Source organism: Henckelia pumila, chromosome 3, assembly GCF_033568475.1.
Source record: "Henckelia pumila isolate YLH828 chromosome 3, ASM3356847v2, whole genome shotgun sequence".
NCBI classification, from domain to species: domain Eukaryota; kingdom Viridiplantae; phylum Streptophyta; class Magnoliopsida; order Lamiales; family Gesneriaceae; genus Henckelia; species Henckelia pumila.
This window is the reverse complement of record NC_133122.1, coordinates 36231318-36254192: the sequence shown is the minus strand read 5'-3', so window position 1 is coordinate 36254192 and position 22875 is coordinate 36231318. Positions and strand designations below refer to the sequence as shown.

The 22875-nt window shown below is 35.3% G+C and overlaps 1 protein-coding gene across 1 annotated transcript; it reads left to right on the top strand.

Moving 5' to 3' along the window:
- The first annotated feature begins 927 nt into the window (after positions 1–927).
- LOC140886574 (probable polyribonucleotide nucleotidyltransferase 1, chloroplastic) lies at positions 928–22700 on the top strand. Its single transcript, XM_073293216.1, is given in 26 exon segments — positions 928–1347; positions 1730–1798; positions 2069–2175; positions 2274–2316; positions 4286–4369; positions 4867–4931; positions 5037–5193; positions 7551–7607; positions 7911–8024; positions 14020–14283; positions 14450–14524; positions 16220–16333; positions 16831–16923; positions 17648–17826; positions 18603–18786; positions 18973–19020; positions 19176–19248; positions 20351–20424; positions 20514–20621; positions 20716–20810; positions 21166–21202; positions 21204–21230; positions 21326–21379; positions 21456–21497; positions 21604–22066; positions 22181–22700. Coding segments are annotated over 25 exon segments (2904 nt in total). The 5' UTR covers positions 928–1002; the 3' UTR covers positions 22000–22066; positions 22181–22700.
- Positions 22701–22875: the final 175 nt, after the last annotated feature.

The following is a 22875-nucleotide window of genomic DNA, read 5'->3' as shown; positions in this document are numbered from 1 at the left end:
ATGACCCCATCAGTATACATTTTTTTAAAAATTTCTATCGTTAGTTTAGTTTAACTAATCTAAACCTATATTTCACAAATCACAATAATAATATGTTAAAATATTATTATCATTTAGATTTAGATTAGTTAAAAACCTAAACTAAATAACAATGATTTTATAATAATTAATAGAGCGGAAATAATAACAATAATAAACAATTGTCGAGTGGCTATATTTTAAATAAAAAATGATTTTATTATTGAAAATAATTTTATTCCATTCATTCTCATTTCTTCTGGTATCAATAATTGGAAAATAATAAAACTACCACCACATTCCTCTTTTTATTTCATTCCAAAGTCAATTTAATTGTTACATTATTTCATTTCATAAAAAAATGTCAATCAAGTAAGTTTTTACACGGAAATTGTTTGACATAAAATATATTTTTTTAAAAAAGCTAATTTATATCTACAAAATGTTTATATATGATTTCTATTAATAATACAACATCAACTCATGCATAACATTAACATTAACATTGCGGTTTGATTGATGCATTTGGATTTGTGGATGAATTTCAAAAGTTTCAATCTATAAATTTGAAATGACAATGTTGAAGAGTGCATTTGAAATTGAAATATAAAAATATACTTGTTAACACAAGTGATCTCAAATCTTTCATTCAAATTTTGAACCAAATCAATACAATAAACCTAAACAAATTCTTCGATCCAAAAGCAACTATAATGAATTGAATAAGCAGCAAATGCAAGAAAATTGAATGCAAAATCATCTGATTCATCTCCTCTTTCTTCAAGTAGTAAGATATGGGCTGTCAAGCCCAAAAAGGTTAATCGATCAAGGCCAGCCCATTACGGAGACAAAGCCCATTAAGAGCCCGCCATCAAACGATTCGATTCCACGCCGCCACCTTCCATTTTTTCTCAGTGGATAAGCCTGCAAATGCTACACACACTTCACACACAGTGACGGTGGAACTGCGGGGAAGACGAAGAAATGCTGGCAGCACGCCCCACTTCGACCTTCCACACCCCACCATTTCAGTCCAAAGTGTCAACTTCCAAGAAATCAGAAATATTTTCTCAATTTTCTACTCTGAATTGCTTTAATTCCTCGGTTAATCGTCATTTTGCTTCAATTATACTGCCGGATTACGTATCTCGAAGTTCCAGAGCGAGAAAATTAAGAAATGGAGGCAGGAGGTGGAGGGGTACATCGTTTAATCGATATAGGATTGAAGCTTCTTTAACCGCAGAAGATAATGCTCGCATTGAGGAGGCTCCGTTACCGCTACAACCCTCCGCTCCTTATTCCATTAAAATCCCAGTCGGAGATCGTCATGTTAGGCTTTTGAATTAATTTCTGTTTTTTTTCCGGGTATTTTTATGTCTTAGTTTCACATTGGAAGTTGGATGCTAATAGGGTTGGGGCCAACTATCGTAAAGAACAATAATAGTTAACAATTTTAAATTTCGATTCTTGAATATGTTTACTGATATGCTTTGCTTCAAATATTTTCTTATTATGATTTCAGGCAGAATAAATTTGGTTGTTTATGAAACATGATAGCTATGACGTTTAAAATGGATCACATATAATTGGTGGTCTATTTTGTTTTGCTTAATTATTATTCCTCGAGCATATTCTTTTAGCTGTGTTATTAGGATGTTTAACATATTTTTTTGTTGAATTTTTACCTCAAGCTGTTCCGCATTTTCTGCAGATATTTGTTGAGACGGGTCACATAGGGAGACAAGCTAGTGGTGCTGTTACTGTTACAGATGGAGAAACCGTATGTTTTGAACTTAATATGTGTTTTTTCCAATTAAGCTTTACTGAATTATTTCTTGGAACTCCTCTGGACCAGAAAAGTGATATATGTTGTTGATTAATCTTAAAGGACATCCATTCAAATGCAGATGCGTGCCTCTCAGTTTGATAGATTTAATCTGAGTGAAAGAACTTCGTTAGTGTGAAGTTGGAACTGAACCTATGGTTGATATATGTATTATTGTGTTAGCTGCATGTTGTTTGAAACACTTTTTCTTAATGCTTTTTGTAGATCATCTACACAACCATTTGTATGGCTGAGGATCCTAGCGAGCCTTCTGATTTTTTTCCTCTTTCGGTAAATTATCAAGAAAAATTTTCGGCTGCTGGTCGAACCAGGTAAATAAATATGCACGTTTTTTGTTCCTTGTAATCTTTGAAATTCTTGGATAGCCTGTGATGGAGGATTAAGTTTTTGTTAACCTGCCTTTGTGCAGTGGAGGATTTTTCAAACGAGAGGGAAAAACCAAGGATCATGAGGTAATTTTGTAACCTGCTAAGGAATTTTACTGTTGTGATACCATGGGCTATTTCATGGTTAAATGAGAGGCATTTAATTTTTGCATGCCTGCTTTGCATGAGATTCTAATTTCAGTTGTCTGGGTAAAACTAATGCACTTAATGCTGATGATCTCAGTATCCAGAAACACAGATTTTTTTTCCGGTACCAGTGACTGTCTTATGCTCTGTCCGATAACATATATTTTTGAATTATAAAATGGTACTCTATATTTCCAGTTTTCCACTTATCACAATTAATTAATTTACATTTATGGTAAATAGTAATATTCTGTGGAAAATAGTAATATTCTGTGGAAGAACCTTTCTATCAAATCACTCATCACAAATACAGTTAAATTCAAGTATTCAGATGTTTTGCAAGGACTGCGCAATTATGAAGCTAAAATTTAGGGCACACAGATGAATAAATAAGAGATTGATGGTAGTGAGCAATAAAAATACTAAATGAGAAGAAAACAATTCGACATACAAATGTCTAGACTTTGGATTCATTTCATGAAATATTTCGAAAAACAATGGTGAAGAAAAATGATCTAACAGTTCAACATACAAATGTCTGTGAGTAAAGCAAGAGATCATTCTTTTGTAGAAAGCTTATACAAAAATACAAAACTTGAAATTGGGAAACATATTTGTTACGAGTGACTGACAAATAGACAGGAGTTTAGAGCTATCAGTAGAAACTCATATGATTGTACAGAATTTTCGGCTCAGTCAAATCAACGTTGTCACGAAATATGATAGCCCAGTTCAAGAAGAATGAGAACATAGAACCGAACATAAGCGGGTAAAAATTCAAGAAAATACAAAAAATGTGAAAAACCCAGAAAACAGAGGAACTAAAGTAACATGGGCCTTTTTGTATTATTACATTAGGTTTGAGTGATGTTCCATGACTTTACATGCTTTAGTTTTTGCTTCTTTCTGGTTGTCTTTCTATTTGAAACCTATTATGATGACTCTCGAGGACTTAAAACTATGCATAGGATCTCAAATGTTAGGGAAAAAACATAAAACTAAAAGCTGGACTTTTTGTTTTTGATAAAAATAAGTAAATCCAATTCGAGAAAGAGACGGGATCCATCATCATTTTGGTCCTCGTTAGTCATCTGTATTTAGATTTTAGGCTACTTATGACTTTGCATCTTGGTTTGCCTTCTTAATCAGGAAGATCTTTTCAGCTTCACGGTTTTGATTGCCTGTCCCTCTCAGACAGCTTTCCGAGTTGAGGCTGTCTTAGACTACACGTTGTGAAGCAGTTCATTTTCTGATTGCCAACTTTTGTCTGCCATTCGTTAAGTTGGTCATTGAGTTAGTTTGAGATTCCTATTGGTTATTTACCACTGCTACACCATTAGTTGAGCTCCTGATTGGTCCTAGATTGTCAAATTGGGCTTCAGAATGCTCTTCCTGATTTGCTCAATCAAACTCCCACAATGAAATTGTGGAGCATCCAACTTCCCGACTTCTGAACACTTGCATTTTTGGACTTCTCTCATCTTAATTTCTTTTGGTTGACCATTGTCTTCCAATTGACTTGCTGTTGTCCATCGACTTTCTTCTACTTCTGATTGTGTTTCTTGCATCAAAAAAGCACTCTCTTTGCATAATAACTTTGCAAAATAATGGGAAGTGATTGTGTAACTGCTTGCTTTGTCTATAATAAAGTAAAATGTATTGGGAGAAAGTTGCTGAACTTTTGATACCACTGCAATAAACAAATGCCAAAAAAGTTGATATATAATCAGCATCACTCTTTTAATTTTTTTTAAATGGGCTTGAGATTGGTTATGTGATACTTTTACAGTTGTGAGTAGTACCTGTAAATATGTTCCTGTATTTAATGACATTTGCAGGGATGCCGCTCCCCCCTCACCAAATTGTTTATACGGATCTGACATTTGAATTAAGTAGTTTCTTCTTGCAGGTTCTCATTTGCCGACTCATAGATAGACCTCTTCGCCCAACGATGCTCAAGGGATTTTATCATGAAACACAGATATTATCTTGGGTACTTATTTTTTCTGTGCTCAATGAGTGAATCAGTGGAAATAGCCATTTATAGCACCATTCTCTCAATTACTTGTTCTCATAGAATAAAGATCGTGGACATCCTAAATTCTGTTGTCATTTAAAGACTTTTAAAGATGAAACTCAAGGATGAGATACGAGGACGTGAAAGGATTGATAAATTGCTGTGACCTTGATGTGTATTAGCAAATATCTGAAACATGATGAGATGGCTAGCACATCTTGAAAATTGAATTTTTGTTTAGACTGAGTTGCAGATGTCAGCTATAGGTATCTTCAGATAATAATTAGAAAATGTACGCTCAACCAGTTTGAGCCAACTGAAACTAAATGAATTTTCAGCTTAAATATGAGTGACATCAGTCAGCAACGTCACATGATTTTGAAGTGAAGTTCTTTTCTCAGTTTTAGTTGGATTTTGTGCAACACCGACAGTATTGTTTCATGCCTTTTGAATTTCATCATCCCCTGGGACAGGTACTAAGTTATGATGGTTTACATCCCCCAGATTCTTTGGCAGTAACAGCAGCTGGAATTGCCGTGTAAGCCCATTTCTTTTTCTTTCTTTTACTGGTGACTATCTCAGGTTAATCAATTTGATCTAATTTATGAAAAAAAATTTTATGTGAAAAAATGCAATACGCCAGAGCTCTTTCAGAAGTGCCAACTTCTAAAGCTATTGCTGGGGTACGAATCGGTCTTATTGGAGATAAGTTTGTTGTGAATCCAACTACCAAGGAGCTAGAAAACTCTAAGCTGGACTTGTTGCTAGCAGGGACAGATAGTGCAATATTGATGATAGAGGTTATTTTTTAAATCTTGACATCTGTGCTTATAAATATATTTAGAAATCCAGGAATTGATTGTTAATTAGAGTTTGATTAATAATTAATCGAGTTAATTGCACCAAACACCCCTGTGAAATATTGAAAATGCACACTTCTCCCTTGTGAAATTTTAATAGTCATCTTCAACCCTGACCTTTTAAAAAATTAGCACACTCGCCCCTTCAAATGAGTGATTGTTGCGCACGCGCTCCTCATGCGACTGGGCAAAGATTTTGATATTTTTTTTGCACCAAATACTCCTGTGAAATATTAAAAATGCATATTTGACCCCTGTGAAAATAATTTTTAAATCTATTCAACCCATAATACACAATTTTTATTAAAATCTAATTATAAAATATTTAGCAAACACTTTTCGTTTTATTAAATTTATTTTAATTTTTAATTTATTATGATTATATAATTATTTTCTAAAAAATATTATTATTTTATCTTGTTATCATTATTTTATTAAAATTTCTTCTTGTTTCCAATTTCTCAATTAAAAATGCATTCATAAACGAGATATAAATACCTAAAAGTACCAAAATATTAAATCAAAATGATAATTAAATGCATATTAATTTTCAATTTATGATTATAGATTTTTGAACCAAAATCTAAATTTTTTAAAATGCATTGCAGAATTTGCATTAAATAATACTCCCTCCGTCCCATATATATTGTCTTCTTTGGATTTTCACAAAGATTAAAAAAAATGTATTGTGAAAGAAAATTTATATAAACTTCCTATTTTATCCCTATTCAATGTATTAAAAAATGATTACACAATTTTCAAGGTGTAGTTAATAGGGGTATATTAGTAAATAAGTGTAAAAAAATATTACTAAATATGGTATATGACTATATATTTGGGACAAACAAAAAAAACGTGGACAATATAATTGGGACGGAGGGAGTAATACACAATATTTATTAAGATCTAATTATAAATATTTTTCAAACATTTTTAATTTAATTTATTTTTATTTTTTATTTTAAATTTATAATTTTAAATTTATTTATTTCTAAAAAAATTATTATTTTATATCGTTATCATTATTTTATCAAATCACTTCGTGTTTTCAACTTCTCCGTTAAACATGATTCATAAATAAGGATTTAAATATCTAAAAATACTAAAATATTGAACCAAATGATAAGTTCATGAATGTTACTTTTTCGATTTAGAATTATATAAGCATGTTATTTTTTATTATTTATTAAAAAATTTGAAATGCATATTATCAAAAAATTTAAATTTTGGTTCAATAATATACAGTCCTAAATCGAAAAAGCAATATGTTTGAACTTATCGGTTTAGTTCAATATTTTGTAACTTGAAATTATTTAAATAATTGTTTATGAATGCATGTTTAATGGAAAAGTTGAAAACAAGAAGAAAGTTTAATAAAATAATGATAACAAGATAAAATAATAATATTTTAATAAAACGAAAAGTGTTTGCTAAATATTTTATAATTAGATTTTAATAAAAATTGTGTATTATGGGTTGAATAGACTTAAAAATTATTTTCACAGGGGTTAAATATGCATTTTTAATATTTCACAGGGGTATTTGATGCAAAAAAAATATCAAAATCTTTGCCCAGTCGCATGAGGGGCGCGTGCACAATAATCACTCATCTGAAGAGGCGAGTGTGCTAATTTTTTAAAAGGTTAGGGTTGAAGATGCCTATTAAAATTTCACAGGGGAGAAGTGTGCATTTTCAATATTTTACAGGGTTATTTGATGCAAATAACTCTAATTAATCTGGTGCTTGCTTGTAAAATTTTGTTCGACTTTTGGGTGGTTGGAATTTATATGTCGGAGTTTGAAATCATGTGATGCTGTCAATACTGTGTTCCCTTTGGAACAGTTACTGATGCAATTGAACTTCATAAATTGGGTTGCGCAAGGTCATGTCTTAAATATAGCAATAGCATTAAAAGGTCGATTTACAAAATAATGATCCAACAATACTCTCTATTTAGTAGAAATTTTGTCATAAATCCGATTAAAAAAAATCATAAATCATATCGTCATCATTTATAGATGTTTTTTTCGCATAGATTTTGGTTATTTATTAAAAAATTACCAGCATCAAAGTTTGGTAGTTGGTACATGTTCACTGCTTCCTGTTATCAAACTGTGGCATACTGACATTAAATTAAGCTGAAAGCGTATGTCCATTTCCATGGGTTGATTAAAGATGTTTCTCAATGCATAAATGATTCGCATATATTTGGTATAATAAAGATCATTTTCAAGTACTTCATTTTCGAGATTTTATATTCTAACCTCTTTTGTGTTTAATTAATGGATCATCATAGGGTTATTGCGACTTCCTTCCTGAAGAGAAGCTATTGCAAGCTGTAGAAGTTGGACAGGTCCCTTGCTTCTGTGCTTCTTATCTTGTTATGCCATGTGTTGATTTGTTGTGCTTCAATTGTGGAATAGCACTATAGAGTATAGATCATGAAGTAAATTTTGAGTATGTCTGCATGAAGGAATATTTTTGCATTTCTTGAAATACATTTGCAATTTCTGGCCCACCGCAGGTCAAAAAAGTTTTTTCAACCACACCTAGCTACGTTTGGTGTTATTTAATCCACTTCAAATTTTTTATAATAATTTTAAATGTCGTTAAGCTTTACGCGAGTGACTGAAGTTTTTACTGCCTGCAATGTCAGAATGCAGTGCGGACTATTTGCAAAGAGGTGGAAACCTTGGTGAAGATGTGCGGAAAACCAAAAATGCTCGACGCGATCAAACTACCTCCTCCTGAGCTGTATAATCATGTTGAAGTATGCTTAATCTTCTCTTATGACATTGTTTCTCATGATATTTTTTCATGTTATAAATTCTAACTTCATTATCTTAAAAATAAATCTTGGCCATTTGTTATTCCTTCTGAGCTGTCTGAGCATGTCGAAGTATGCTTAGTCTTTTCTCATGACATTGTTTCTCATGATATATTTTCATGTTATAAATTCTAACTTCATTATCTTAAGAAAAAATCTTAGCCAAATCTTGTTAGTATCACTTACTTATTTGTCCTACCGTATTGTTTTTTATCTTGTATTCTTAGTGTCCTTTTAACTGCAGTTTGTGGGAATTGTGATATACTCATAACTCATGACATGGAAACTATCAAGTCATTTTGTCTTTTGTGTGGTTGTTGTTAGGTGGATGGTAGGTGGCAGTTGGTGGCTGGGCTCGCATTCAATTCCACGCGTTTTTTTTCCCCTATAAACAGGCAGCCTCCCCTCTTCTTTTCTTCATCCCATTATTCTCTTCTTTTGTATTAACAAAGAGAGAGAAAATAAAGAGAGGAAAAAAAAAGGAGTGTTCTTTTTTGGGAGATCTCTTGTGAGTTAGAGAATTATTTCTCGGTAATACTCGGGGTTTGGGTTGGTGAGAGATATATTGTTTTGTATACACTTGTAATATTTCTCCGGTTATAAATATTGCAGCAGCTCCGTGGACGTAGCCTATATTGGGTGAACCACGTAAATCTTGGTGTTCTTGTTGATTGTTTTATTTCGCAATTATTATTATCGTCATGTTCGCTCCGGCATAATACATTACAACTGGTATCAAAGCTGTTACGGTGTCCGGGAGCCTTGGTGAAAAATTTCTTAAAAGTCTGAGTATGCTCTGTGGTTGCAGCTTTATCTGATCTTCCACATCATAAAAGATCTTTTGAAATTTTATTAAGGCAGTAAAAGCGATGGCCGGAAATGACGAATCGGGACATGAAATCAAAAAGTTCGACGGTACAGATTTCACGTTCTGGCGCTTACAGATTAAAGATTATCTGTATAGCAAGAAGCTACATTAACCTCTATCCGGGGTGAAGCCAGAAAAGATGGAGGATGATGAGTGGGAGCTTCTTGACCGACAAGTGTTAGGGATAATACGATTGACCCTAAAAGAACGTGGCACACAACGTGGCGGAGGCAAATACCACGGAGGAGATGATGTCCATTTTGTCGGACATGTACGAGAAGCCATCAGCAAATGATAAAGTGTTCCTCATGAAAAAGTTATTCAACTTGAAGATGGAGGAAGGTGCTTCGGTGGCGGCACACATCAATGAATTCCACACGATTGCTTCCCAGCTAACATCGGCTGAAATTAAATTTGATGATGAAATTCGAGCACTTATTCTTTTGGCGTCTTTACCAAATGCTTGGGAGTCGATGCGGGCAGCGGTTAGCAATTCTGCTGGAAAAGGAAAGTTACAATTCAATGATGTTCGAGATCGAATTCTTGGCGAAGAAGTTCGAAGGAGGGATTTTGGTGAAGGAATATCATCGAGATCTGCCCTAAATCTCGAAAACAGAAGTAGCGGCAGGAGTAGCGAAAAAGGTTCTAACCGATGGCGGAGCAGGTCCAAGTCAGGAAATGGTAAAGATAAAATTACATTTGAAAAGAAGTTGAAGTGCTGGAACTGCGTTGAGATTGGCCACCTGAAAAGAAACTGCAAATCAACAAATAATGCAAATGTTGTGACTGAGGAAGTACACGATGGTTTAGTGTTATCCATGAAAAGCCCTGTTGACTCTTGGGTTATGGATTCTGGAGCCTCGTTTCATACCACGGGTAATCGCGATGTATTCGATAATTACATTGCTGACGATTACGGAAAAGTTTTCTTGGCAGATGGAAAACCTTTGGAGATTGTTGGTATGGGAGATGTTCGTTTGAAAATGTCAAATGGATCTGTCTGGAAAATCAATAAAGTCTGACATGTACCAAGACTGACGCGGAATCTGATCTCAGTGGGACAGCTCGATGACGAAGGCCATAAAGTGACCTTTGGTGATGGCTCTTGGAAAGTGAGCAAAGGAGCCATGATTGTTGCTCGAGGAACGAAAACTGGAACCCTCTACATGACTTCCAGTTGCAGAGACATGTTAGCAGCTGTGGATGCTGGAGCTAACTCAAGTCTATGACACTGTAGACTTGGACATATGAGTGAGAAAGGAATGAAGATGCTGATGTCAAAAGGGAAACTACCGGAGTTAAAAACTGTCGAACACAAACTGTGTGAAAGTTGTGTTCTTAGAAAGCAGAAAAGGGTGAGCTTTTCGAAAGGCGGTAGAGAACCAAAAGCAGCAAAGTTGGAGCTGGTTCATACTGACGTGTGGGGGCCATCTCCTGAGACATCCCTTGGCGGCTCACGATATTATGTCACATTTATCGATGATTCGAGCAGGAAAGTTTGGGTTTATTTTCTAAAAAATAAATCTGATGTTTACGAGACATTTAAAAGGTGGAAATCCATGGTGGAAAATGAGACCAACTTGAAAGTGAAGTGTTTACGGTCTGATAATGGTGGAGAATATGAAGATATTGAGTTCAAGAAGTATTGTACAAAGAACGGGATCAAGATGGAGAAAACCATTCCTGGTACACCTCAACAGAATGGTGTAGCTGAAAGAATGAACAGGACCCTGAATGAACGTGCCAGGAGCATGAGATTGCACGCTGGACTGCCGAAATCATTCTGGGCTGATGCAGTTAACACTGCAGCGTATCTAATCAACAGAGGACCTTCGGTACCACTAGATTGCAGAATACCAGAGGAGGTCTGGAGCGGCAAAGGAGTAAACCTTTCGTTTTGAAAGTGTTTGGTTGTCTCTTATATGTTTACATCGATTCAGCCAGCAGAACGAAACTTGATCCGAAATCCAAGAAGTGTTTCTTTATTGGTTATGGAGATAATGAGTTTGGTTATCGGTTCTGGGATGACCAAAATCGAAAGATCATTCGGAGCAGATATGTAATCTTCAATGAGTATGTGATGTATAAGGACAGGTCAAGCGTTGGAGCTGGTGATGAATGTCCTGAAGTCAAGAAGACGGATGAAATACCATTGATGGATATTCCAGTGAATGAGTCGGAAACCAGTAACCTGAAAGATAAAGAAATTGTTGCACAATATGATGAACCGAAAACTTCGGAAATTGAACTCAGGAGATCTTCTAGAACAATCAGACCACCTCAGAAATACTCCCCTGCACTTCACTATATTTTGCTGACTGATAAAGATGAACCGGAGACCTTTAAAGAAGCGATGCAAAATGATGATTCAACCAAGTGAGAGTTAGCCATGGAATATGAGATGGATTCACTGTCATCCAATCATACATGGAAATTGACGGTACTTTCGGAAGGCAAGAAGACATTACACAACAAGTGGGTGTACCGGATCAAATAAGAAGTTGATGGCCGCAAACGATACAAGGCAAGACTTGTTGTAAAAGGATTTTAACAAAGAGAAGACGTTGATTATACCGAGATTTTCTCTCCAGTGGTTAAGTTAACCACTATCAGAACAGTACTTGGACTAGTGGCTAAAGAAGATTTACATCTGGACCAGTTGGATGTAAAGACGACATTTCTTCATGGTGACTTGGATGAAGAAATTTATATGAAGCAGCCACAAGGATTTGAAGTACGAGGGAAGGAGACAATGGTATGCAAACTTCAGAAGAGCTTGTACGGTCTCAAACAAGCTCCAAGACAGTGGTACAAGAAGTTTGATGGATTCATGAATAACAACGGTTTCCTAAGGTGTCAGGCGGATCACTGTTGTTATGTGAAGAAGATTGATGACTCTTATATCATTGTACTACTATATGTGGATGACATGTTGATAGCAGGATCTTGTTTGGAGGAGATTGATAAACTCAAGAGAGAGTTATCAAAAGAATTTGCAATGAAGGATTTGGGAGCTGCAAAACAAATTCTTGGTATGAGGATCTTGAGAGATAGGGTGAACGGAGTCTTGAAGTTATCTCAGGCAGAGTACGTGAAAAAAGTTCTTAACAGATTCAACATGGATGAAGCTAAACCGGTTAGTACTCCTTTGGCTAGTCATTTCAAACTAACCAAATCCCAATCACCATCGACGGAGCAGGAGCATGCTTATATGAATAAGGTTTCTTATGCATCTGCTGTCGGAAGCCTCATGTATGCAATGGTGTGCACCAGACCAGACATAGCACATGCAGTGGGAGTTGTGAGCAGGTTTATGAGCAATCCGGGAAAACAACACTGGGAAGCAGTGAAGTGGATTCTCATATATTTGAAAGGTACTATCAGCTCATCTCTATGCTTCAAAAAGTCAAATTCAGGCTTACAAGGTTTTGTAGATGCCGACATGGGTGGTGACCTAGACGGCAGGAAAAGTACTATTGGATATGTGTTCACATTGGGTGGTACGGCTGTAAGTTGGGTATCCAAGTTGCAAAAGATTGTTGCACTTTCGACTACTGAAGCTGAATATGTTGCAGTGACAGAAGCTAGCAAGGAGATGATATGGTTGAGATCATTCCTTGAGAAGTTGGGTCAGAAGCTTGAGGATAGCACATTACACTGTGACAGTCAGAGTGCTATTCATTTGGCAAAGAATACTGTTTATCATGCTAGGACGAAGCATATACAGGTTCGGTACCATTTCATCAGATCAGTTTTGGAGGATGGAATTTTGATGTTTGAGAAGATTCCTGGAAGCAGAAATCCAGATGATATGTTCACGAAGGCAGTGACCAATGACAAACTGAAGTTATGTTCAACTTCAGCTGGACTGCAAGTTTAAGAGAGGGAGTCTGAGCTGCTACATTGACTGTGTGAAGCCATGATTGAAATCAAGTCTTCAAGTGGGAGATTTGTTAGGTGGATGGTAGGTGGCAGTTGGTGGCCGGGAAAATGAATTGAATGCCTCGCATTCAATTTCACGCGTTTCTTTTCCCCGCAGCCTCCCCTCTTCTTTTCTTCATCCCATTCTTTTCTTCTTTTGTATTAACAAAGAGAGAAGAAAATAAAGAGAGAAAAAAAAAAGGAGTGTTTTTTTTTGGGAGATCTCTTGTGAGTTAGAGAATTATTTCTCGGTAATACTCGGGGTTTGAGTTGGTGAGAGATATAGTGTTTTGTATACACTTGTAATATTTCTCCGGTTATAAATATTGCAGCAGCTCCGTGGACGTAGCCTATATTGGGTGAACCACGTAAATCTTGGTGTTCTTGCTGATTGTTTTATTCCGCAATTATTATTATCGTCATGTTCGCTCCGGCATAATCCATAACAGTTGTAACCTATTACTTCACCTTATAATTTATTAATATCGGTATTTTTTTTTTATTTTTTCTATTCCTTTTGGTTTGGGATGTCTGTGCATATCCAAAAGTGGGACATATAGGTACAGAGATACTGATGATCTTAAATTCTATTGCATTAAATTTTTTTTAATCTTTCCTATGAAGCATTTTCTCATCTTTCTGGTATAAATGATGGTGAGACTTTCCTCCATTTATCTAAATGCAAGTAGTATTTATGCCGTCATAAAAACACCAGTGAGTTGCGAGAACACTCAAGATAGAGTGCAGAGCAACTAAGACATTGATAATTGCAACACATTTTGGTTTCTTTGTTTGAGACTGAGGAAATCCAGTATTTGTGAGTGCAAGAGCAGAGCTTATTTTTTGAGTGAGTGAGGCGTTACTTGTTTTGATACGTCTCAGGTGAGTAAGCATGTTTCAAACTATGGATTCATTTTTTGATGAATTCATGTCTCTTGGATGTTTGTTTGATAGATAAACAGCGTGCAGAGTTGAATAATATTGGCTTCTAAAAATGCTGTTTCCTTCGTATGCCAATTTGTGAAACATCATATAAAACTATTTTGGACCTCTGGACATTAAATCTAGTTATGATTGTAAGTGTAGTATCATTACTCTCTTAAGTTATTTCTCTCTTAAGTCATGACAGTGATTTTTGATAATATTCAGGAAATTGCAGGTGATGAATTAGTTCAAGCTCTTCAAATTAAGAACAAAATCCCAAGAAAGAAGGCGTTGTCATCTTTGGAAGCAAAGGTGTTGAGCATATTTACAGAAAAAGGATTTGTTAGTAAAACAGAAGCTGTTGTTACTAGTGAAGTGGTCCAGGACTTGCTTGATGATGAAGAAGAGGATGAGGAGTTTGTAGTGGATGGTGAAGTTGATGAAGGTGATGTTCATATCAAGCCAGCCTCAAAAAAACCCACCCCCTTGGTAATTGTTGGCCTTGGAGGCAACCTTTATACTAGTCTTTGTATGGATGATTGCTCATTACATCTATGGATGATAACACAAAAAAATTGTCTAAATTCAAAATTTGTTCCTGAAAATTTTAGTGTTATACTATTAACATAGTTTACGTCAATTCATTTTCTTCTAGCTTTACTCTGAGGTAGACGTGAAGCTTGTTTTCAAAGAAGTTTCGTCCAAGTTTTTGAGGAGGCGTATCGTGGAGGTAAGATTTCCTAGTAAGCATACATTATCTTAATCTGTATGGTTTTTATGTTTGAAATTGAACATATTTTAAAACCAGATTTAATATTATTGCATCACGATGTATCTATATTCTATGATATGATTTGATTGTGATTTATCTAAGGGAAAATTCCTATCATATCCATCTCAATTTATTTTTACTTGTGCAGAGAGATATAAGTTGTGTCACAATTGAAAGAGGTTTCATGCAAGATTTTTTTCAAGACATTATTGCAACTAAATTTCAATGTTTGAATTATGATATCCATATTTGGCTTCTTTGGGAAAGTTAAAAATAAATTATATCTATAAGATCTAACACATTAAGTTTTGATATATCTTCGAACGATTTATTAGTAATTTAATTAATGCGAAACATTTAAAGCCATAAGGCCCATAACTATCTCAATATATTTTCTTTTGCATAAGGATGTGACAGTTGGGTGTCAATTCGGGTGGGTTCGGGTTGGGTTGGCTAAAATATTATTTAAAAATTTCTCAATCCGAACACGATACCCGAACCAACCCAATTTAATTTTTTTAAAAATAACTAAAAATAACAGGTGTATCTAAAATAATAGAAATTAACAATTTATAGAGTTTTAGCCCCCTAGACACTCTTGTGGGATGTGGCCTTTATGTTTGAATTATGTAGATCTTGTGCCTGTTTCCTCTCAGATAAATGACAACTCTACAAAATTCAATATTTCAGTTGTAACTTGCAGTTTACTTCAGTGGATCCTCACTCTTATCCGGATATATATCGTGTTTTTAATTGTTGTCCACTGCCTTAGTCTTGCAGTTTTATTTATATTTCACATTGTTGTTATCGTCATATTGTGACATTGTTATTTATTAGCATTCAGTGTTGTATGGTAACGGACAAATAATGGATCTGATTTTGCCCGGAAAAGCGAAGATGTTGACTTAGAGGGTGTTTGATAGAGCTTATGAGCTCTTTAAATTTGTTTGGAAATTTTTTTGTCAAACAACTTATAAACTGTTAAAATAAGCTGTTTGAAACCTTATAATCTGTTTTTTAAAAAGTAGGGTCACCCATACGTTTTTAGAAAATATCTTATTTTAATATTTACTTTTTCATATTATCCTTATATATTTTATTAAATTCGCACCATTCCCTCTGCCAATTTTTATACATAATTTATCAAATTTTTTTCTAAATTAAAATAAAAAATAGTTTTATTGTTTTAATATATACTTAACATTTATGATAAATTTAAAACTATTTTTGTATATATATTGCTACTTACATTACTTTCATAGTATTATACCCTTTTTGATAATTTTGATAATAAAAAGATCTTATAATATTAAACACATCAACATCTTTAAGTTGTTTAAAATTTAAAATTTTAAAATAAGTTCATACAAACACTTAACAGCTTATTTTTAAAATAAGATCTGACAGCTTATAAGCTCCTAAAACAACTTATAAGCTCCTAGAGCAGCTTAGAGCTTATAAGCTGTTTTTAATAAGCTTAGCCAAACACCCTCTTAGTTTTCGAATTCTTGTATACTTTTTTTTTTATTTTTTGCTTTACCATAATATGAATGATGCCTGCAAGTTAGTATAGCAGCCTTTTGGCCGATGAGTGAATTGTTTTTTTTGTTCCATGATTTTTACTCTGGTATCTTTTATCTCTCATTTATGTAGGGAGGAAAAAGAAGTGATGGCAGAAAACCGGAGGAATTACGGCTGATTAATTCACGTTGTGGATTGCTCCCTAGAGCTCATGGAAGTGCTCTTTTCACTCGTGGTGAAACACAGGTTTGGTGATCTGACATTTGCATGGCTCTTTTACATTCTTCACATTTTCTTTTCCATCAACCTTTTATTGCATATATTGGACTGTAGGATATATTAGTTTTTGGAGATTAAACAATTTTGATCGTTGAAAAGAATTTTTTTTTTTTTTCAAATTCTTTTAAAAATAGTTAATTTGCTGCATAATTTTAAAACCAATAAAATGATTATGTTGAGTAAAAACATTATAAATCACAGGACATTTTAATCACGGAGTTCAAAGTTCTCTACGTGCAATTTTATTTATTTCACATAAAATTATAATTAACAAAAGAAATTATGACGTGTTTTTATAAACAGCGGGAAATGTTAAACTTAATCGAGTCATATGGGATTCCTCTTAGTTCTTGTATATAACTAATATAGTTGTATGAAATATCGATCTAGTGTTTCAGCCTATCGATAAATTGTAAATCCTTCCATTTTGAAAACTTAGAATGTGTTTTCATTCTTGTTTGTAGTCATTAGCTGTGGTTACACTTGGTGATAAACAAATGGCACAGAGACTAGACAACCTTGTGGATGAAGATGAGTTCAAGAGATTCTATCTTCAGGTAAAACTTGGTAAAAAAGTGTATCTCTAGTTGAAGCAGTTACATTAGCTGCTGGTAGAAATCAATTTTCGTTGCAGACTTGACCTTGATTTCAACAAGTTAACAACCTGAACTTATTTCTGGTGATGTTGCTCTTTCCTCTTTGAGTACCGCTTCCACTGAAGCTAATCATTTTGCTGGGACTTTTCCAATTCACTAACCATATGTATTTTCTCAATTCTAAAGGTTAGCTGTTTCCTGATTATGGTTGTTAATTTTCAAATTCCTGAGCATACCACTCTAATTTGCATATCTGAAGATCACATGAAATTTAGTAGAAGAAGATGAATTTACTGATGATGCAAACCTCTGTTAAGTGTCTAAGCAACTCCTTTATCATTGTGCACTAAACAACTGCAGCACAAACCGTTTTAACATGGGGTTTTCTTACTTTGACCTTTAATTCATTTATTTCAATCACACATCAATTAAACAAAAGTAATCTAATTATCAAAGCATATTACATTTTATAACAGGCAAGTGTGACAATAACCTAGAATCTCCACGTACTTTTTTTTTCAAATTTTCTCAATGCTTGTGATTCAAAGCAATGTTACGTAAGAAGACGTTCCAATTTTCTTCCTCTCCTAAATGAATATTTAATCACAAGCACTTCTTTCTAGATTCACTGGCGTTGACTTATCTATTTGGCCCGCTTATGTATCTGTGTTGGTTTCGCATGTAGTACTCTTTTCCTCCCTCGTGTGTTGGAGAAGTTGGCCGTCAAGGAGCACCATCTAGAAGAGAGATTGGGCATGGCATACTTGCTGAGAGAGCTCTGGGGCCTATATTGCCTTCAGAAGATCACTTCCCTTACACTATTCGTGTTGAGAGTACCATAACGGAAAGCAATGGCTCTTCAAGGTAGTGCGTAGCATTGGTTGGTTCGGTGACCAAGTATTTTCTCTTTATGTTCTTTATGCCTCAAATTTTTCCTCATAAACCCAGATGGTGCTTGCTATTTAGAAATGAGGTTGGAAGACTTAATGTTCTCAAGTCATTCCATGATTTATTGATAGTATATAGATTCTATAAAAGCTACTTCCGAGGCAATACCAGTTCCAAAAAAAAATGTGGAATTTCCTATTGTTTACCTCGTTCCCAAGGTTTTGGCCTTTCCTAATGATTTTGGGAATGAATTCGTCATATAAATTAAGAATAGGATGCGGCTTATCCTTTTTTTAATGCTGTCTATCTCATCTCCTAAACACCTCCTTTACCACCACACTCTGCTATCCCTGCACCTATCTGTAACACCCTCTGTCCACCTTTACTTGTCAAATCATGTGGTAGCCCCACTAATTCTCCTGTGATACAGCAATTTGAAACCATACTAACCATTTGGATTGGTACACTTTTGCTCAGCCACCACCTCTTTTCATGACTTGTCCCTGGATGCGACAACCACCCAACACTACCACAAAAAGTCTAACCCCATCCCTGTTCATCACTGCCAATCTATACCATTAACCCTGCCTCAGTCTGTGCGCTCTGCAAACCTAGAATCATCCACCACCTACCACCCATTCCTTGAACCAAGTAACACCAAGTTTCAATGCCACCGCTATTCTTAATATAAAGTTATTAGGTTATGCTGTAGTTATTGATTTTTATTTATATCTAGTATTTTCTTGTGGCAGTATGGCCTCTGTGTGTGGGGGATGCTTAGCTTTGCAAGATGCTGGCGTTCCAGTGAAGAGTTCAATTTCTGGAATAGCAATGGGTATGGTATTGAACACTGAGGAATTTGGAGGAGATGGCACTCCACTTATCCTATCTGACATAACAGGGGGTGAAGATGCTTCAGGAGATATGGATTTCAAGGTCGTGGCTACTTTAATTTCCTATATTAATTTCTTTTCTCAACTTCAACAGTTGTTTGTCCAGAAAAATATGTTCTGTTTTCCTTTGTTTCATTGGTCTAGAGGAATTCCATGCTGTGTGTTGTCACTCATGCATTGATTGAAGTTGCTAGACTGCTGTTGAGTAAATTTTAATTTAGCGACTCAGGTTGCTGGAAATGAAGATGGGGTAACTGCATTCCAGATGGACATAAAGGTCAAATAAGTTTTTCCCTGTGAAACTTATTTCTCTGATTTAAGTTGACTATTATCCATTAATATATTTGAGTTAGCTAATCATGTACTCTGGATCTATCTTGTACTACTATTGATACTGTATCTGTTTGTTCATTGATAAATGTGTAATGGCAGGTGGGAGGAATTACTATACCAGTCATGAAAGAAGCTCTACTGCAAGCAAGAGAGGGTCGAAAGCAAATTCTTGGTATATTATTGAATCATGCTATCAACTGCCATGAGAGATGGCAATGGGGCGGGCTTTCTCTAATCAAGGAATTCCCCACCCCCGCCCCCTACTTGGAGAAAACCCCCATTCCTGTGGGATATATACTCCTCCCCACTTCGAACTATATAATATATATGTATATGTATATTTATATATATGTATGCATAGAATTCGAGGGTTTCGAGGCAGGTTCGTGTGCGAGGATAAGAATCCCAATCCCGTCCAATACCTACTTCGGGGAATTTGAGTTATCTTGAACCCGTATCCGATAAATGTCTCCGAACCTGCCCCGTCTAGGGCATATACCTGTTAATTGGGGCCGACCTGCGTCACCCGCCACCCTTGCGGGTTGGGAAAATCCCAATCCAACCCGCCATGGGTTGCGTGGCCCGCAAAAAATAAAATGATTAAAAAATTCATATATAAACATATTTAAATTTTCATTAACCATACATAAATCATTATAAATAATATAAACTTTCAAAATTAATCAATTATACATAAAATATTATAAATCATATAAATTTTTTATAATTTAATAAACATATATAAATCATTCAAAACTTATTAACCATACATAAAATATTAAAAATACCAATTATAATATAATTTTAAAATTCTTTTAACAATTTTTTGGCCCAGCCTGCCTTGGCCCACGGCCCAAACGAGTCAGCCCGTTTAGGCCCATCTCTAAACAGGCCGCCACTAGCACAACCTAACCCACCATTTTTTAATGGCAGGGTGGGTAGGCCCGACGGGCCCAACCCGATGTGACAGCTCTATCAGGGCGTCACCCATGGGCTCCAAACCAACCGGTGAAATTGTCATCCCTAACTGCCATGAAGTAAGGTTTGACCTGTATGTGCCTTAAAATCTTGGATAACCAAATTGGTTAATAGTGGCCACTACTCACTAGCACTTTAGAAAAGCAATTGGGTGAACAGAACTAATATAATAAAGTCTGATTTTTGCATATCTTTTCAGGAACCAATAGATACACCAAGAAAGAAACCTACTGTTATATGTGGTACCTTTTACCTTCAATCTCTGATGCTCATGTTCCATTCTGTTTCTTCTTTAGCCGAGATGTCAAAATGCTTTCCTCCTCCTTCGAAGCAACTCTCCAAATATGCTCCCATAATTCATGTTATGAAGGTTTGTACATCTGGATGCCCATCTTGTTTGCTTTTATTAGGACTGAGATGAGGATTTAGTGATTTACCATAACTTTTCTGCTCAAGCAGGTGAAACCAGAGAGGGTTAACCTTATCATTGGTTCAGGCGGGAAAAAAGTGAAAAGCATAATTGAGGAGACAGGAGTCGAGTCTATAGAAACTCAAGATAACGGAATTGTTAGTCAGAAGATAACTTATCCTCTTGTTGTCGATTGCTAATCTTAGTTTCTTTTCAAGAATGAAGTGTAACATTTGGATGTCACACTGACAGGTTAAAATAACATCTAAAGATTTGTCAAGTTTAGAGAAGTCTAAAGCCATTATTAACAACCTCACTATGGTTCCAAGTGTTGGTGACATTTACAGGTCTCCATTCTATTTTATCTGTTTTTATTCTGCCTTTCACATTGTTAATTTCGTGAGAAATTGTTGGCCATAAACTGAGGCTATGGATTTTGAGGGTGCTCATAGTTTCTGAATAGTGTTACGTAAACTGAATTTTAATATTCATTTTGTAAAAGATTTCAGTTATTGAGCATTATAATTTATCTGCTGCGTTGATGTTGGAGGCAGGCTGCTGAGTCTGTATTAAGAGTTTCCTATCACTGTAGAAACTGAATTTGTCTGTGAAAATGTTCTTTGTTGAAAAGCATAGTAGAAATGATCTATACCTCAGTCTCCACATTGTTACCTGAGTATCTGATTATGATTTTGTATTTAGGAACTGCGAGATCAAATCTATTGCTCCATATGGAGTTTTTTGTGGAGATTTCACCTGGCCGAGAGGTAGTCCAAATTTTGAAAGAGCAGTGGATTCTAATCTTGTCGTACCTCTGGCCTACCTAGTGTAGTTATCATTTTCATTTATGTTTATGCTTCAGGGACTATGCCATATTAGTGAATTGAGCACAAGTTGGTTAGCGAAGGCAGAAGATGTAAGTTTTCTGCACCGAAGTACTTCAATGGATTCTTAAGGATTGTGATGCTAACGTATTTAAGTACGAATCTCAGGCTGTCAAAGTTGGAGATACTATTGATGTAAAGCTCATTGAGGTTGATTTTTCTGCCAGTCTTTATGTTGCTATTAACTCTACTGAAGTAACCAAAACATCTTTGTTAGTACAGTACTGCCCCCAATTACGATGGTTATGTCTTACAGATCAATGGAAAAGGACAACTTCGGTTGAGCCGGCGTGCATTACTTCCGGATTCCAACACCGAGAACTCGGGCACAAAGCAACTTACTGTTGACCTCAGCGAAGAAAGCATTGAAAAGGTTAAAGAAAACAGAGTCACGAAGGCTGTAGAAGTTGAAAATGCTGAACTATCAAATGAAGTAAGTGTTGATATTAAAGTCACGAGGTCCTCCAAAAGTAAGCCTGTAGAGGCCAATACTATCATGGAGGATAAGTTTGTCAAGAAATTGGTAAGTTCGGCAAAAGATTCACTTGAATCTGAAAGAAGTAGGCCAAAGAAAAGCAGTAACAAACCTGCCATCAGTGTTTCCAGCAAGAATGAAACCGCTGTAGTAAACGGAGAAGCCAAAAGTGGATAAATACGATGATAGAAGGATTTATGTTATACAACACTGATGGATGGATTTTCCTCTGATGGAGACAAAGGTGTGAAACAGCATCTCAATGTTAGAAAACACAACTTAATATATTGATTGTCAATCTCTTAGGCTTCAGCTGTATATAAGAGTTGTCTGAAACTTTTGCTGTTGTTTCTGATAGGAAATTTACTCCCATGAAGTTGACCAGCTTGCCTATTCTCATATGCGATAACACGTTTTAAAACCACATTAAGGGTGCCATGTCTTTTTTGCATCACAAGCAAGAGTTCCAAGTGTCCTGTAAGCTGGATAAACTTGCTTCTCGTTTTCATTCCACTAGCGGTACTACTATGATGAAGATCTGCATGCTGCTTCAGTTCTTTGCTGCAGCTCGCTCACAATATCTGCATTTTCGATGTGTCAAGGTTTGTTTTTCTCATCTGACACACTACATTTTCATGTGGGTTGCTATTAAAGCAGTTGAGAGTTAGCAGGGCTATAGCACATCATTTTACACCGCGAATTTAATGCACGAGCAGCAGACCAGCGCGTATAAAAACGTGACCACCGTCGTTACATGTTTTAGTTCTCAGGTAGTTAGCGTCGGGTGCATGTATCTCGTCTTCGTTTGATTAGTTGAATTTTGTTAGATACTAATGTATCAATTGTATTCAAGTTTACTTGATTCATTCTTTTCCCAACACACATCTCCATAACAACCTAAATAGTTGATATTAATCTATTATTAATATTATTTGGAAACTGACCTTCAAAAGATATGACATTTATGTATAATTTCAAAAATATCGGTTAACTATCAAATTCCATATTCCACATATATCTTTTTATTCGTACATTCTTTCCTGCGATTTCAAT